This window comes from Boleophthalmus pectinirostris, unplaced genomic scaffold, assembly GCF_026225935.1.
Source record: "Boleophthalmus pectinirostris isolate CB_2022bp ecotype Guang Dong unplaced genomic scaffold, ASM2622593v1 HiC_scaffold_6, whole genome shotgun sequence".
In the NCBI taxonomy this organism is placed as follows: Eukaryota; Metazoa; Chordata; class Actinopteri; order Gobiiformes; family Gobiidae; genus Boleophthalmus; species Boleophthalmus pectinirostris.
In genome coordinates this window covers 22,336,870-22,356,201 of record NW_026571447.1, presented here as the reverse complement: position 1 = coordinate 22,356,201, position 19,332 = coordinate 22,336,870, and the positions used below count along the sequence as shown (strand labels likewise).

The following is a 19,332-nucleotide window of genomic DNA, read 5'->3' as shown; positions in this document are numbered from 1 at the left end:
ATGACTAAAACCAGTTGGAAATAAACGGACAGCTCCTGCAGCCATTTGTTGTGTGTTATTATTGTGTATTTTTGTTAATATACTGGGAATGAGAAAAGCTTGCATGTCTCCTCTATATGCAGGTACTGGCAACACAGGTTCCATGATTGGATTCCGTTTTTATACCAGCAAGAGTGATACTCTCATATTGTCTTTTAATGAGTTGCTTTAAGGCTGTACTAATAATACATAGTGTACTAAATAATCTTAACATTATCATCTTAACAATGAAATAACACACAAATGCATTACTCAGTCAGATATACCTTAATAAATGAGACTGTTAATCAAAGCATCACATTTGTGATACAACCTTGGGCTGTCCACATTTACTGAGTTATATTTTACCCAATTTGACTTTGAAAATCCCACTAATGTCCTGGTTACAGTTGTAATTAATATATGTCAAGGCAGTACTACCGTTTATGAATCAGTCTTACACGTGGGCGAAGAGCTGGACTGTGATTGGACGATCTGGAGGGGGCTAGAGAGAGGGGGGCTCTAAGTGGTAAGATAAAAGGAAATGTCTCCTATCCTGCTTGTACATACAAACACAGCGGCATAGGCCCAGCTGAAGAAGACAGACTGCAGGATCCAGGCTTTATTTTGCATCATCTACAGCTGCAGCTGTGAGTACATACCGCTATAATCCTATCAACCCATGCAACTTTTAATACTGTAGAGAGACGTGTCGAGTATAAAACCTGTTGAGCCAATAAAGCTAAATATTTTAGTTTTTCAACTGGTTTAATGTGTTGGAAAATGTAGATAGAAGATAAAATCATGTGACTAAAAAGAAATCGAGCTCTGCAAATCCTTTTATAAGGTGATCTAAAAGTTGTATAATCTATTGTATAATCCATTTTTAAGTACTAAAGATTTGGTGAGAGTGAAATATATCTAACTAAACTAGTCTAGAACTGCTCTTTCATTCAATATGTCACTGAAGATGTTTTTATTTTGTAACTACCAGGAAATCTATAGGTGCCCCAGTGAAATGTGTCCAGGCATAGTAAGATTAACAATAGCATTTGGGATTATGTCTGGTAGGTGCTAAGGGTCAATAATCTGCCAAGAGTGCAACAAGTGACATTGCTTTTTCTGCTTGTTTCAAATATAGCCTATATGTCTATGTCTTTTGTGTATTTATGTGTATTTAGTTCTGCTTTGTTCCTGATCTAATATTGGTTTAGAGCTAATTTAATACTGGAATTATCCTAGCTCAGTTCTGGTTTATTAGACCTAGAATTTATGATATTTGCTAAGTGTATTTTAAATTGCTGTATGGTTGTGTTTGCCTGCTTCATTTTCTTAATGCATCTCCACCACCATTCAAATGTTTTGCAACTATAAACAACAGTTATAGCATGGAGCAAAGATCAGTTGTGTGTCCTTATTGTAACTGTAGCCCGCCATAATGTTCATGTCACTCAGCTGACCTGGTTTTGTAGAGCTGATATGAACGCAGAAGAGTTTCGCCGTAAAGGGAAGGAGATGGTCGATTATGTGGCTGATTACCTGGAGAACATCGAGCAGCGGCCAGTCTATCCAGATGTGGAGCCTGGTTATCTGAGGCATCTCATTCCCACCGAGGCACCAGAGGATCCAGAGTCTTTCGATGACCTGCTGAAGGATGTGGACAGGGTCATTATGCCTGGGGTGAGGGCACACTGCTCATCTGTAACAAAGCATAAGTTATTACAAATTTGGTATCAGGACTGGTGGTACATTAGCGATTTAATAACTAGATGCTTGGTCATTTGAAACCAGCTCTTGGCAATTCTTACTGACTTTGTGTCCTTAAGCAAGTCATTCATCTTTCATTTATGATTGTTGTCTGTGAGTGTGGAAACTGAACACACCATACTGTGACCAAATGGATAATTCATCACTTTAAGACAATTACAATTCATTAATATTCTACTTCTACTGACACTGTGGTTGTTTATTCTGCACAGATTAAAAGCAGTAATATCTATTTACATATACACATTTGATGGAGATATTTGATCATGTAGCTTACAAGGAAAAGATCCCTATATTTTGAATTTTGTAATAAGACCCATTGTCTTATTTTTATCTTTCCAGGTGACACACTGGCACAGTCCATATTTCTATGCCTACTTCCCTACAGGCAATTCTTACCCCTCTTTATTGGCCGACATGCTGAGTGGAGCCATTGGATGCGTTGGATTCACCTGGGTAACTTTTTAGTCCTTTTATTATGCCCCATTGTTTTTCACATGACCAGTTCATGACCGATATACTGTGTGTTTTAGCCTGCTAGTCCAGCCTGTACTGAGCTGGAGACAGTGATGCTGGACTGGCTTGGAAAGATGCTGAAGCTGCCTGACTGTTTCTTAGCTGGAACTCATGGCCTTGGAGGAGGTGTTATACAGGTTAGTAGTAAAAATAAAGTTTAAAGATTCTTTTAAACAGCTCAACAAAATAAATAAATAAAATGGTGACTCTTTTAACAATCTGGTCTGCATTAATAGCAATAAGGCAGGACATTACAGACAAAAATCATGTATTTATTCATTTTCAGTTCGCTCTCTTACCTGGAAACGATAACATTGTCGGTCATTGTATTATTTTATATAATAAAATTGCATTCATAGATTTATATGGAAATGTGTTCTTCCTACCATCATAAAGACATAAAGATCACCCTTTAAAGTAGCAGCTATACCAAACTTTCCAATAAATTAAAGGCCAAGTCGTAACCTCAGAGGTGTTCAAACATTCAGTCACTATTTTCCTTTGCTATTGATTTGTGCTCTCTTGTTCATACTGGCAGAAAATTGACAGGAAATTGCCTTTTAATGTGTCATCCACAAACAGAAGGGGATGGCCATGACAGCTCTGTGATTGTGTTCGTGTACCCAAGACCTAAGCATTAGTTTAGTGTTCCATACCAGGCCAATACGGCTGTGTGGTGTGCGCCCAGGCGGAGGTTGAATGGGAGAGGAAGTGAGTGCGTGGAGATGACAGATCATTTCATGCCTTCTTTATTGTGAGTGGTGGGTTTGGCATGTGTTTTTGTTTCCCTTTTGGTGACTAGGCTTTTGGAGAGCAGCTTACAGCAGCTCACTATGGCAACGGATAGAGCTACTCAGAGCGGCGCAGGCTAATGAGAGTTAAGACAGCACATTGTCTAGCCCAGAGTATTAATGCTTATATGTAGACAATGGGGATGAAAACAAGCCCTTTTTAATGACTCCACAGAAATATTACAGCAACTTAATGTAACTCATATAATATTAGAAATGTAGACATGATTCAGCAATTAAATTACATTAAGAATACATAGCCTACACACTTCATGGAGATATTTGTATATATGATAATGTACCTTACAAGAAAATATTAGTAGTAAACACCATAATGCCTTACATTTTTACTTTTCTAATAAGTAACAAAACAATGTGACACTGCCGTGTTAATTTTTGTAAAAGCGCTGCAGCTCCAGTATTATATGATTTATGATTTATAATTTTAGGGGTTAGGGTACAGGTTAATAGTCATTACATGAAATACTGGTTCTGTTTGTAAACCAGGACCACCACTGACCATAAACAAAATGTTAATTTGTCTTGCTGTTTTTAATAAGTGATAAAGCATGACAAATATTCTTTTAAAAATAGTTTAAAAGGCTTAGATCATATTATTTTGTGATGACCTTGAATTCAAAGAGTCATTGTTGCTACTATTCTACTTTATTCACACTCTTGTAATTATGTAGCAGACACACTACTGTAACGCCTTTGGTTGTTTTATGAGGCCTTTGTCTTAGTCAGACAGGAAGTGTGCTTGGGAAGGTGTGCACATTCACAAATCTCCCTTGCTTGTGCTTTGAAACTGACTTGGATTGAGTATTATGTGACAACCACTTATCTCATTATTGATTAAAAAATTTGAGGTCTTAAATGCTATAATTTATTCTGTTGGCATTTTGTCACAAAGTGAAATTGGATTGTGTCTGGAAAGAAATCTATATTGAAATTTGCATTGACTTTTGCCCAACAGACACCCTCAATAATAATTTTACTTTATTATGAAGGCACAAGCTATTGCCACGATGTAAAAAGACTCACTCTGAGGTCACAGCTTTTTACATTACTAACAGTATTACAATAACCAGAATTATAAACACAATGGACAGCTGATTTTGCTTTTAAATGAAAATGCATGCAGTGAAGCTCCTGCCATAAACATGCTAATACTTTGATAACATTTTGTTTCTGTTTTGATGTTGTCCCACAGTCCACTGCGAGCGAGGCCACACTAGTGGCATTACTCGCAGCCAGGTGTAAAGCCATCAGACAAGCCCAGGCTACCAACCACGGCCTGTTGGAATCTGAAATCTGCTCCAAACTAGTGGCTTACACATCTGAACAAGTAAGTGCAAATTTGTTTCACTGTGACTGTGGTATTGTCTGGTGTTTTGATATTGTGAGATGCTTGTATGTGGGTGAAGTTTTGAGCAGCTCCCCATGTTCCAAATACATTTCCTCTGAGAGACCAATAAATTTGCTAACTATCTAAGGTCTATCAACTGACAGATGTATGCCAAAATATCAGAATCTTTGAATGTGCATGCAGTATTTTATGACTAAAAAGTGCTTTCTTGTTTGTTTGATTTGTCATAAATCAGTGGCTTATTTATAGCTTGTTTTGAGTCATTATATTATATTTCTTAAGGTTTAGATATTTAACATACTACATGATTTTTCTAGTTGTATTACATTTTTTTCAGGGACAGTTCATACAAATGAATATTTCTTTAAATATGCCAGACTCAGAAAGCTCCTTTTCATCCATAGTCACGTGGCAGATGTTGTGTAAATTTCTATTATTTGTCTGTTACCATGAAATGTTATTGCTTTGACAAGAATGTTCCTCATTATGGCATTAACTGTAACCATCTTCAATTTAACCAATGACAGGTGTATTTATTGCTAAAAAAGATGCCTTAAAACATATGCATTTTTTTCTGGAAGTGGGGTCCCCGCTTCAGAGATTTGACCTGTAACTTGGCCCAGGGTCATTATGCCTGGGGTGAGGGCACACTTCTCATCTGTAACAAAGAACAAGTGATTAAAGATTAGTAGCGTCACCTGCTTGTTTCCATGGAAATAGATATGTTTAATGTCATACTATGAAACATTCCAGGTACAGCAATAACCTCTCCATGGAAACAAGCAGGCAATGTCATTTAAAGGGTCCACATTACACTATATTCCGATTTATGTTATAATGTTCTTTCCTCATCAAAAACATACCTGGAAGTGTGTTTTGTCTCATTCACACATGTTTATCACACAAATCCTGCATATTTAGCCTTGCTAAAGTTCTTGTGATGTCATGTAATAATACAGGAAGTTCTCTACTGAGTTATCAATGTCCATACACCTTCACTAAAATCATTTGGATAATTTCAGCCCTTTCAATCTGCAAATTGCTAATCTATACACTGAAGTAAAGGTAAAAGGTGGCTCTTATCTTAAACTACCACTACAAAGCATCATAAAGTTGAACAGTGCATTTTGAGCTTTGTAGACACATTAATAAACTAGGATTACTCAAATATGTGTGAATGGAAACACAAATAGAGGCATGTTTTTGAAGAAGTAACAACATTATATCATGGCTTAAAGCTCACAATAATCAAGGTTTTTTAATAATAATAATAATAATGCATCAGTTTTATATAGCACTTTTCTGGACACTCAAAGATACTTTATTCATTCACTCACTCAGTTTTGGTAAGCTACTGTTGAAGCCACAGCTGCTCTGGGGCAGACTGACGCCTAAGGACACAATGACTGACACCCAAGGAAACACAACAAGAAGCAGCTAAATACCATAAATTCAAGTCTGTACATGGTGTTATTTGTGAGCTGGCTCTTATCAGGTTGAATCGCAGACTGCCTTTGTGATTGGGTTAGTGAGTTGCCTCAGGGCCACACAGACCTTTGAACAACACCAGCTTCTGTTATTCTACTGCTGGTGTCAAGACATTACATCAATATTTTTCATATATGTACGTCAACTTTGTAGTGTTTTCTGTTTTTTTTTGTTTTGTTTTACAAATGTGTACCTCCTGCCAGGCTCATTCGTCCGTGGAGAGAGCTGGTCTCATTGGTGGCGTCATCATGAAGAAGGTCCCCACAGACAACAACTATTCTCTGAGCGGCATGCTACTCAAGAAGATGATCGAAGAAGACAAGGCAGCCGGGCTCATCCCTTTCTATGTAAGAAAGCAGAAAGACACTAGTTTACCTTGTCTTGGCATATCTCATATTAAAAGGCCAATATTACATTATTTTTGTTATTCATTATTATTATTATTATTTATTTTCTATGTTATGTTGTTTCCTCATCACAACCTGGATTTGTGTTTTGTTTCATTCACACATGTTTAACACACAAACCCTGCATATTTAGGCTGAGTTTAGTTATCAAACAGAAAACACTCCACCTTGATGTCATGCGTTAATGCAGGAAGTGCTCCACTGTGTTTTCATACACCATCACTAAACTCATTTGGATAATTTCAGTTGTGGAATTGCCTGTCTCTGCTAAACCAAACATAAAAGGTGTTAACAGCTAAAGGACATCAGGTGCAACAAAACATTTTGAGATGTAAACAGAGTAATACTAAAGGGATACTCTAGGATGTGTGAATGAAACAAAACACAGCCCTGCTTATATTTCTGATGAGGTAACTACATTCTAACATGCCTAAATGTTCACAAGTCAATTTTGTGTAATACAGGACCAGTGTGGGGACTAAAATCTGTATATACTCACATCTTGGGGACACCGAGATGCTTATCACAATAACAAATTTTGATATATTGCTACAGAGATGTACTGCAATAAACAATAATACTGAAACTACTTTATACCACTGATACAGTAATGAAAGATAATCCCAGGAAACCAAATGGACAGTATAATTAAAAGGCATGAACTGCATGCTGCATGTAATGTTACTGGTCAATAATTAGCCATAGAAGTCACTTATTCAACTTTTTACAAATGTAATTGTATTTCAACAACAATACCCCAGATCTCCCACTTTTACAAAGAAAATATACACACAATAAATATTGAGCCCCACAATACAGTATATTGTTCCATCTATCATAAAGAATGATAAGTTGATATAATATTTATCGTGACAGACCTAGTCCCTATGATGCAAATTAGATCAATGGCAAAACTGAAAGTTAAAATATTCGTTCAAAAATGTTTAGATTGGGTTGAAAGGAAATGGTAACTTTGCTTTGGGAAGTAGTTAAGGTTAAGTTTAGGCTCAGTCTCCAGGAAATGAATGCAAGTCAATGTAAAGTCCCCCCAAAAAATGAAGACCCAACTGTGTGTGATGTATGTTTCAGTTGTGTGCTACTCTTGGTACAACATCCTGCTGTTCTTTCGATAACCTCATGGAACTTGGACCGATTTGTAAGTCCCCAGTTATGAAGACAAAAAGTAAAGCCACTAAAGGGAAAAAAATACACACACACCAATTGTATTTTTATCATTTGTGTTAGGTAATGAAGAAAATATGTGGATGCACGTGGATGCTGCTTATGCCGGGAGTGCATTCATCTGCCCTGAGTACAGACCTCTGCTCAATGGGATTGAGGTGTGTATCCTGGAAAACACGTCGAAGAAATGTCTCCGTATCGCATGTCTCCTCAAAAGTTTAATTTGTTAACCACCATTATTTGGTTAAATACATTTTGAAGTTTTGAATAATTGAGAATGCAACACAGCCTCAGGTCAAAATATTCTGAACACGTCACTGAAGATCACATGCTAAAGCACCACAAGCAACAAGCTTTTGAAAAATGAATGAAAATAAATTCAAGAATTTAGTTTGCCTGTAGGTCTATGAAATAAGACGTGAAATAGGGATTATATATATTATTTAATTAAGATTGTTTCTATGGATATATCATTGCTCTGCTTGGAATGTTCCACAGTATGACATTAAACAGCTTTACTTTACATTTATTAAATTACATGTGGTTTTATAACTCAAAAATGCTTAGAAAAACAAAAGGTATTCTGACTGTGAGCAGGGTTGCCTCTCCACAGATCTGAGATGTAACTTCGTCTGGTTTGATTTCCATGTAGATAAAAAGATTTAATACCATACTGTGAAAAGTTGCACAATGCACCTTTTTTTAAAGAACCATTCTATGATCCATTTACTTAAAATAAATTATCATACACAGAGCAGGTTTTAGAGGTTTCAGAGATTTGACCTGGAGCTTTCAGCTGCTGCCATACTATGGAAGTTTTCAGGCAAAGCAAAAAAAATAAAAAATCTCCATAGAAATAAGCAGGTAGACACTCCATCATAAAAGTTACATATTGCACCTTTAACGTGACATTTTAGGTGAACAGGAAAATAATTAAACTTAAATTGCTTGCGCTTATCTACAAAGCTCAACACTTTGCATGCTGATAGTATCGCTGGTTTATTAGTGTTTGAAATGGGCTCATGTTAATGCCACAGAGAATGCGTGGAAGACTGAGTGATGGGCCAGAATCTCCAGAGCACACATGAGCTCTTTTGAGGCTAGAAAGGCAGCTGCTGCTGCGGTAGAGGGTGCACAGACCAACAGATAAGGACACCATAATTTCCTGAGGCACAGCTAGACCTTTATATATCACTGTTTATTAGACACAAGTTCAAACAATGTGGAGGGAGACAGATCCTGGCTGTAAAACTGCCTTGCTCTTTTGTCCTTAATGAACACATGGGCCCTAATGACACAATCACTAGTATAAGGAAACCTCTCAGCGTTGTATTAAGCAGACGGCAATTGTCTATACAAATCCTCTTGTAAATAAAACTGTAGCTAAATAGTGTAGTTAAAGTGAAATTTACAATATTGTAGCTGGCTTGTATCCATAGGCAATAGTGGCAACATGTATTTTTCTCAATAATCAGTGGTTTGTGTTTTCATTTTTACGTTGTTGCAAAAATTAGTCTTTGAAATTGAGTTTTGCTGAAATTGTACTCATTCTTATCTAATGTTTTTGTGTAACTGAAATGTTTGCTGGGGTGATACAGCAGTAATATTCATGACGATGAGATAGGGTGATAAAGCAGTAACCCTATGATTGGAGACTGCTGAGGCTGGAGGGGCCGTTGCTATGGGAGATGGGTGATGGGCAACAGGCCTTTGAATCTGTCAGCATCACAATTGTCAGTCAGGAGTCTGCCGTCTTTGTTTCTGTGGTGTGTTATTGCATTTGAGAAGGTTGGGTAGAAAGGATATGAGAAAAGATGGGCAACAAAAAGATTTGAACCGATTACAAACGGTGTAGCTATAAGAGGGGAAAAAAAATCAGGGAGAGACGGCTGCCTTGTGCTTTGCTCCTCTTTTGCATTTCAAATAAAGTGTACCAGGTTTGGTCTCGATAAGACCACCGCAGGAGAAAGTGTTATTATAGAAACTCTACTGTAAAGTATCATGGTACTATATGAACCAGTAAGCCAATGATTACATATAGCTATCAAAACATTCACTCTTGACAAATATTTTTCGGGTCAAACTTTACTGTAACTTTATTGCATCCTTGCAGTCGTATCTGTGGCACATATGTCTCATTATTACATTTTCAGTTTGCAGATTCTTTCAACTTCAACCCACACAAATGGCTTTTAGTCAACTTTGATTGCTCCGCTATGTGGTAAGAAAGATCTCCTTTCTATTCTGCTTTTTCAATATTGTATGTTTTGACTAAGAATGGAATGCTATTTGTCTTTTCTAAGATTTGTGGCTCTTTTTCTGTTTAATGTACCTGAGGACTATCACTATAAGAGCAGTTATTATCACCACTAAGGGCTCCATCCATCTACACCTAGCATTTGCAGAGTAAAAATAGGTCCACGCAGTTCACCTGCCTCATTTGTCAGCAGCAGCTACACAATAAAACAGGAATAAAGAGGCTTCCTTATTTATATTTCCAGATAAAGGGGACACAAGATAAGAACAATTTCTTTAATCTATAATCTAGAAGAAGAAATGCAACACTATTTATGTATGCACATGCTTATCAACAATACAGTTATTTAATTGTTTTTAGCACATTTTTGTTGAAACTTTGTTTAATTTGATAGTTTGTTTCAAACATGTACGTTTTTATTTATATAGTGCTTTTCACATTTGTCACAAACATGCTTTACAGAGCATTATTCATTCACTCCATGCCCGGTGGCGGTAAGCTACTATTGTAGCCACATCTGCCCTGGGGCAGACTGACTGAAGCGCATGTATCTAAACAGGGGCCTAGGTGCTGAAATATTTGCTTTTGGAGGAAGATTTAGCAGTTTTGAATGTAAAACTGTATTTTGTTGAGGTAAAATAGTTTACCCTGTTTGGGATTCTGTATGAACTGTTAAGCAAATGTCAATTTTGAATAGAGATGTGTGCGTGTGTCTTTGTGTCTGTATGTCTTTTGTCATTTAAGATAAGTTAAATTTTTTTTGTGAAGTTTTTAATATGAATTACAAAATATATTGGTTAACCCCATGTCGTTACCCACAGGGTGAAGAAAAGGGCAGACCTCATTGGAGCATTCAAGATTGAACCTACCTACCTCAAACATGACAACCAGGAGTCAGGTGATTCTACACTGAACTTTAATAAACTACTGGTGAATTCTCTATAAAAGACTATAAAAATAGACAATAAAATACACATCACATTCAGACACTCAGGTCTAGCCTGTCATCGCTTGGTGTGTGTCAACCAGATTATTAATGCATTAATCTTTCCCCAACTGTATGTTAAGCTGATTTGCAGTATTTGTGACCCAATTTAATTAACAAAAGTATTAGTATACAAGTATGGGTACCGGATAAGCTACACTGTCCACTGGAGCTTGTTGCATGGTCCTTCCCTGCAGATGTGTGAGCTCCACCATTATTTATCTGATGGACAGTCGGACAGATAGACAATTAGCAGCTTTCCACCCCTCAAACACCTTCTAACAGCCCTGCTCATACTCTACACTGTTCAATCTAATTAGTGGTTATTAGCAGCAGCAAACAGGGCCCTCCATTCTCCACAGACGAGCTAGCTCAAGCCGTGGGATTGTGTAGGACAAAGGGCTTTGTGGACTGTCACTGATCAGAGATACCAAGTGGGTAGGGAATGACAGAGCCACCTGGATGAGGACATTATACAACAATACAGCCTTATTTCAATACATTGCTAAGAATCTGTCAATGCACCCTTACAATTTTAGTTAATGGCTGTGGGCAGGTTTAATCACATTCTGAGGGCTAAGAAAAATGTGCCTACTCAGTTCTTAGGAAATCCGTTAAGGGGACAAAAATCAAGTTCCCATGATGTAGATCTTCTTAGACCATTACCAAGTTCTGTATAATAACATATTTTAAAGTTCAGCTATGGTTTAAAATAGGTTAAGGTTTGGCAAGTATGGTTAAGGTCAGGGTAGGATGACCAAATTTATTTTACAAAATTCAAAAAAGGGACACACTTGCGTTGGAATAAATAAAATGGTGAAAAAAGCATGTGACGCTGTACATTCTCAACTCACTTGTGGGTCAGTCGTAATCTAAGGAACTTTTTTTTTTTTTTTTGCCTTATGGTCATTTTCAAGCACAGTTTCTGTATTTTAGTTAAACAAATGGCAATATATTCCTCTCTTTACTGTTGGTGGGGATCAATTTGGTCAATAATGGGGACAACTGGGACATTTTTTGCATAAAACTGTGACAAATTGTTGGTTTTGGGTAAATCTGTTGGGACAGGACTCAAAACTGGGACTATCCTGGTCACTCTAGGTTTGGGTCAGTCTCCAGGAAATGAACGTAAGTCAGTAATGCCCCCAAGAAGCATGGAAACCCAATATGTGTGATTGAACAGAAACAAGAATTGCATTTTAATTACGTTTGATTTGATCTGCTTTTTGTTGTTATTGTTAACAGGACTGGTTACAGATTATCGGGTAAGATCAAATTTAAATAAAAAATGTAATGTTTACTTGTCAATCTTGGGTAATCAGTGCATAAATTGTGTTTTAGTTTCATTTTGATTTGTTGTGTCTTTTTATCCAAAGCATTGGCAGATCCCACTTGGAAGAAGATTTCGCTCTTTGAAATTGTGGTTTGTCTTTCGCTTATTTGGGATAAAACAATTGCAGGCTCATATACGCAAGGTAAGACAACAACACGGCACACAATGGAAAATGCAATATAGATAAAGTTAAGATGGAGTAATGTGTTCCTCACAAATTTGCTCATCTACTGTCTGACTGTATGAAGACCAATAGCTGATTTATTTTTATTTACATCGTGATAATCTGTCACAACAAAGTCTAGTTCCTTTTTTCTATTATCATTTAAAACTACACACTACATCCACCCCGACCTCTTCACTACCAGTGTGTATTCTCACCATGAGGCTGTCAGTTCCAGTTTATCTCCCATTTCCGGCCCTCCAGTCGGCCCTGTCAATCAAATCAGCCTGTTTTCTGTTTATTTTCAATTTGAAATCAAGCAGAAGTAGAAATGATGTCTGCAGGCATAGCCACAACACACTGCTCTAGCGCACATGGTCTTACATCTGCATTAGAATATACGCAGAAAGACATTTTCCCTTATTTGGGTGCATAAGTTACGTCAGACCATTATATTTAATAGAGTAATGTTATTTTAGATGATGTGAACATTATGACTGCATCAATAAACTAATACACAAGGAGCTAGTTGTGGTTTAAAGGCTTGTAAAAAGCTCTGGGTGAGGGTGAGTTGCTGGCGGAGAATGAGGAAGCGCTGAGGTGGTCAATCTGGCAGGAAATGTGGGTTTTTTGGGACACAATGCAATAAACAGTTTGGCTATGTTTCAGGTTTAATGAATACGCTTTTAAAGTGTGGAAATGAAGTTCCATTCTTATAATTATTTTTTATATTTCTGTTACTGTTAGTTGAATCCATATATACATTATATACATTATATCTACTGAATGTAATAGGCCACACAAAGATGTAATCTTACAGAATCTCTGGGGTAGTAAAAGTACAGTACTAGCTGCATCACACCTCTTGTGGAAAATTATGGTTGTTACAGACAAAATGCCTAGCAAATATTACAAGCATTAAAATTAGATATTGGCTAATGTATGTTGGTATAATTCATAATGATTACCTTTACAAAAATATGATTAATCTTATGTATTTGGTTTCTCATTGTTACAGCATATAGCTTTGGCCAAAGAGTTTGAGAGCCTTGTCCGAGCTGACAAGAGGTTTGAGATTTGTGCAGAGGTGGTGCTGGGCCTGGTCTGCTTCAGAATCAAGGTACGACTTTACACTATTGTAGCAATAATGAAACCATTTGTTTCATCATGAACAGTATATTCTACAGTACATACCACATGAGTGAGCGCTGCTGTCTCTGTCTGCTTGTGCAGGGCTCCAATGAGCTGAACCAGACTTTGTTGAAGCGGATCACCAAGGACCGACAGATCCACCTGGTGCCTTGTCAACTCTCTGGACGCTTTGTGCTTCGCTTCTGCATCTGTGCCCATGGGACCGAGTCTCTCCATGTGCAAAAAGCATGGCAGCACATCACACAGCTCACCTTTGAGCTACTGCAGGAGCATATCAACTAAAGCAGCATGCACTGGGACAAACGAGGGGCCATCTGACCTAAATTAGGCCCAGTGTCAGAACAAAAAAATCATTCCTATCAGATGCTTTAAATTCAATATGTTTATGGTTATATTGTCTTGCGTCTCTTGTTATGTCTTTACATTTTTTGGGAGCCTCCATGATGTAATGGGTGGGTGTTACTTGTTACATGTATGTATGCAATTATTGATTGTGTTCGTAAACTGGTTGAAATGTTAAATGACCAAGAATCTTCCACATTACCAAAACTTACAAGTGTTTCCCTACAACAAGTGCATTATTTATTTATTACATATTTATGAAGAGTCATTATAAAATAGAGTATATGTCTTATGTTCACTGGGAATGTACAATCTACTACTCCAATTACTACTTCTTTTTTTTTTCTCATGTGGGTCTTGTGCTCTATTTTTTTTTTTTTTTTTTTTTTTTTTTTGCCATTGCAAAGTTTTGGCCTTAATGTGTAAAATATAGAACAAATGTTTATGACTAAATATGCAAATGCCATATTTAAGTAAAACACAGATCTTCAACAAAGTTATAGAAATTCTAAAACAAAAAAGTACCCCATTAACCTTGTGACTGTGTAACTATAACATGCTGCTTAGCTGTTGTCACTATTGCTGCTTTGTCATTATTTTTAATAAATGTGGGCAATGATTGATTAGATTTGACTTGAAATGGACTTTTCTTTATCAAATGTATAGTTGCTATTTAAATTAAACATATACAGAGCTGTTCTTATTCTTGTGGAGGTCAAACTGAAAAACAGTTTGAGTTTTATATTTGACACGGATATTTAGAATTTTAACTTCAACTTAAACATCCTTTTTTTAATTATTATTATATCTAAGTTTAAATTTGTAACTGTTTTATGAAATTAGCTTTGGGGGGTCTCCTAGTGCTAGTGGGTGGGCAGGGCCTAGTGCATGTGCAGAGGCTGCTTTTCTCCAATAACTCTCACTTTGAGTGATTTTTTGCACAGTTGATCATCACTCAGACAGCAGCCTTATTGAATTAAAAGCTGATACTACATCATAAATTTACTACAGAGAGTTAGCTTCTAAAGCTAAACGGTCATCAGTTTATAAACAGGAGGAGCTTGTCTACAGTCATTTGTGTGCGGTTGTTGAGAGAATAATGCCACAGAAGAAAGGTCACACAGTCAGTCTGCATAATAGTCAGTGCTATTGGGCTCAGGAGACATAACATGCTTTTACAGGGGTCCATACTTTGCACACATGACCCTTATGAATTAAAGATGTGCTCTGCTCTTACCAGACACTCGGTGGTTAGCCAGTTGATTGAAATGTCATCTCTGAAATGCACAGAGCAATTTCCTGGAAAAATGAAAACGTTTTTCTTATTAAGTCTGGCAAAATATACCAGCAGACATAGATATACAACATACAAAAGAATCGTTAACAAAACAGCAGAAAATAAATGTATCATCTAGAATGCTCTAGAATGCATGTTTTGAATATATTATACTACTACTACTACTACTACTACTACTACTACTACTACTACTACTACTACTACTGCTACTACTACTACTACTCATCATCATCATATGCAGTGAATAAATGCAAGAGATTGACAAACTAAATTAAACAATAAAAATAAAAAAATAAGCAGATGACAGGGGAAGTACTCCACTGTATTTTTAAACTCCATACACCTTAAGTAGAATTATTTGGATAAGTTCAGCTCTGAAATGGCCAGTCTCTACTAAAATAAAGGTTAAAGGTAGTTTGTTCATGTGAAAACTACTGCTTCATGGTATCAATTGGTGGAATACAGCATTTTGAGTTGAGAAGATGCAGACAAACTAAAAATGCAGAATCACATGTGTGAATGAAACAAAACACAACTCTGAGTATGTTTTTGAGGAGGTGACAACATTCTGACATGGTTTAAGGCTCCCAATAATCCATTTTGTGTACTACAGGACCTTCACATTTTCACACTGGTGAAAGAATGCTTCCTGACTTGCACTTGCTCTACTTACACACCAGATGTCACCATTAATCACGCAGCCACTGGGGCCCTGTGTTAGTTTCATCCAATGCCACATAGCCCAAAATATGTCAGTGATACTGACACCAGCGGATATACTGTGTGTCTGCGTGTGTGTGTGTGTGTGAGTGTGAGTGACCTGACCTTTGCATAACTGCTGCCTGTCCACATGGTCGTCTAGTGTACACTATTAAAAGACGCATTTAAATTTTCACACCTCAGACTATGAGCATTTTCTCCTGCTCCCTCCCATAGCTAACATTTGCTCTTGGCAAACAGGAGCTTCAGTAATATAACATTTTTTTTAGACAATGCATCTTCTTCTTCTTCTTCTTCTTCTTCTTCTTCTTTCTTATTATTATTATTATTATTATTATTATTATTATTATTATTATTATTTTGCCCCACCATACAACAGATCATTATGTCAACACTTTAATGTGAAAAGGGCACTGCACAAAAAGTGATTTGTAGTGAAACAGGGCTGTGCAGGTCAAATAATATTTTTGTTACTTTTTTCAGGTATTAGTTACTCTGGATTCTATATTAGTCAAATTCTAATTTCTAAGTTCAACACTGAAATGTATTTTTGCTGTTGTTCTATGACTAATAAGTGCAATTTCCTCCCCACCAGTTAATAACATTTAATGTAAAAAATATTAATACACGTGTTTTTTTCATTTTCATAAAATAAACAAGACTGTGACACAATACTCCAAATCACTCAGCTCTGAGCAGGGGCCTGACAGTCTGTCTGTCAGTCCTGTTGATCGCTCACACGATCGAAGCCCTCCTTCCACCATTTGAGGTTATTGAGCTCCATGCTGGAACACACTTTATCACTTGAGAGACATTAGCTGGGAAAACATTACAGTTTAACAGCCATCAGCACATTAAGAAATCTCAAGTCATGTCTGCAATACAGGGCCTTTCAGTAATATTTCATACTGTCAACTATCAGTTAAAACTAATTATAGCTATATGATACTAAGTGTTTCCTTCAGTAATCAGATTTTACAATTAAAACTGTTATTTCACAACTTGACTCTTGAATGAACATGATCTCATTGAACATCTCTTCCAGACATCTCAGTTAGAGATTGCTTGAGGGATGAAAACATACTGGTGCTTCATGCTATGCTCTGTTTAACTGGAAGAGAGTAAAGTAAACATAGGAGGAGGACATTTAAAGTCATTTTGTAGAGTCCATGGCCATTTGGCAGTGGCATCATGAAATTCAGCTACAAGACCCATTACATTGATGGATATAGTCATCACATTGCATTGATCATTTTAATGGTGCACCCCAACAAATCATCTGCTGCTTACTATCCAATTTCTGGTGGTGGATGAGAGGACCTATTGCAGGCTTTGACAAGACAAGCACTTCTTGAAATGAAATTGTGATCTGATTCTTACAATGATATATTCTGTTTAGAAATTGAATACTATTGCCAGGTCTTAATTCAGAGTGAGTTACATGCAGGCAGATTTAACCAATCTCAGATGCAGCAAATTGTTTCAGTTTTTACTATTGAAAAAGATGTTGTAATTAACTATTAAATACTATGGCGATGATCCAATTTCACTATTATCACTAGCCTCAAAACAATAAATCAAAATCATGACACTGGGATCTAGAAAACTGGAGAGTGGAAGAATCAACAAGCAAAGCATTAAACTCTTATGTGTACAAAGTAAAAGAAGTTCTATAATTTGTTCTGAATGTCACAAGGATATAAGGATATCTTTCACATTTGAGACACGTGCTACAAATTAAAATTGCTTTATGCTTTATGGTCTGGTTCTGGACCTTCCAGCATTTAAACAAAAAGTAGGAGAGACAGTTCTGCCAGGCAGATTTTTAGGCATATCATGGTCAGAAAATAACACACAAATGTTTTCTGGTTAATCCCAAAGAGGACTAATGATGTAAAAAGTAAGGTCAAATAGGCTAATGATGTAAAGAGGAAGACCAAATGGTCAAACTGAATAGTGTCTGTCTCTTTCTGTGGACTGGGAGTGCTTTGGTTCTAATAGATCTGGCCACAATAGTGCTACTACATTTTCTCCCTGATGCAGCTGGGACTCATCGGGGTGTTAATGCATTAGAAAGCCCAGGTTCAGAGACACACACAATTAGAGATCAGTGCGCTGGAAGCGGTCCAAATTGAAGTCCATAATTTGCTGTTTCATACATGCCAGTAGAGTGTTGTCTGCAGAGCTGCTAGAATCACTGATACAAATTGTGCAGGGGTGGAAACAGGGTGGGCTTGAGGGGGCACTAGCCCCCACCCCCGACAAAAAAGCAAAAACAAAAAAACCCAGATTTTGTCCCATTTTCATAGGACATTCAATGTTAACTAAAAATGTTCAAATGGCAAGCACTAAGAGTTCAAAATGAGACTACAATAAAACAAGAACTCCATACTGGTGTTTATAAATCACTAACAGTGCAAACTAGGCCTACATTTAAACTTTAAACAGCAAAACAAACATGGTGGGGGTGGCAACCATAAAAGGCTTAACATGTTAAGTAAGCACCCCATTGAAGAACTTAGTACCCACTAAGCTCCTCCAAGCAGTCTTGTCTATTTGTCATGGGAAATATACAAAGGGATTTTAAGTTTTTAAGTATTTAAACAAACCTGCATGCTGGGGGAGTAACATGTCAATTTGTTTATTCTTTAACAATTCAGGAACTGTCCTATGTAGTTTTTTTCAGTATCTAGTTGTGACTGTGTACTGGGTTGATGATTTTACTATTACACATGTTAAAAGAGAGGCACATGGCCAAATTCAGATAAAAGATAATATTATTAATATTTTTTGACAATAATGTATGGTTTATTAAACAGTAGTGCCAAATTTCAAGTATGCTGCACTTGTTAACTCAAGAGGTTGTTTGATCACTTTGGTGATAAGAAACACATTGTTTGGAAAATTATTATGTTAAGTAAATACTGTATCCTGTTGGCTGTCATGTCCTGTATTTGAACTAACCATACTATACGAACTGAAAGTTGGCACTACTTACTACTAGTGGTGGAAAAAGTAACCAATTTTGTTACTTAAATCAAAGTACAGATACTGGAACAAAAAATACTCAAGTAAAAATAAAATGAAAAAATCTACTTCTAGAATCTAGTAAAAGTATTAAAATACCCGTTTAAAAATGCACTTAAAGAGTAAAAGTATTTTGAACAAATTTGGAGATCTTATGAGGCTTCAAATGTAGTGATTTTGATCATGATTTGTGCTGAATTTTATTCAGTAGAAACAATTTATTCTAGCTGTTTTTATTTGAATATTGTGTATTTTTTGCTGGAACTAAGAAAAGTAACTCCTGAGCCTACAATCCAACCAAGGTCTCAAACTATCATTCAAAAAAAAAAAGTTTTACTTTTCAATCCTGTTCAAGAATGTAGTGGAGTAGAAAGTACAGATACCTGCTCTAAAAAATATCCACGTTAAAATCTACTTAAGTAAAAATATAGATACCTAAAATTTATACTTCACTTTACATTTTTTATGTTCCACCACAGTCTGTTACACCATCATACCAGTCTTTTTATTTGCATTAT

At 36.5% G+C, this 19,332-nt stretch overlaps 1 protein-coding gene across 2 annotated transcripts; it reads left to right on the top strand.

The window, feature by feature from the left end:
* Window positions 1–584: 584 nt before the first annotated feature.
* ddc (dopa decarboxylase) lies at window positions 585–14,119 on the top strand. 2 transcript variants are annotated; one of them, XM_055163816.1, is made up of 14 exons: window positions 585–668; window positions 1,474–1,698; window positions 2,128–2,241; window positions 2,319–2,438; window positions 4,306–4,440; window positions 6,153–6,296; window positions 7,446–7,512; window positions 7,602–7,696; window positions 9,692–9,759; window positions 10,617–10,693; window positions 12,026–12,045; window positions 12,157–12,255; window positions 13,295–13,396; window positions 13,510–14,119. In XM_055163816.1, exons 2-14 carry the CDS (start codon window positions 1,498–1,500, stop codon window positions 13,708–13,710), a joined length of 1,443 nt encoding a protein of 480 aa, XP_055019791.1. In that variant the 5' UTR covers window positions 585–668; window positions 1,474–1,497; the 3' UTR covers window positions 13,711–14,119. The 2 variants fall into 2 exon arrangements, with proteins under 2 accessions (XP_055019791.1, XP_020793214.2); XM_020937555.2 differs by having other exon boundaries at window positions 596–668; window positions 1,491–1,698.
* Window positions 14,120–19,332: the final 5,213 nt, after the last annotated feature.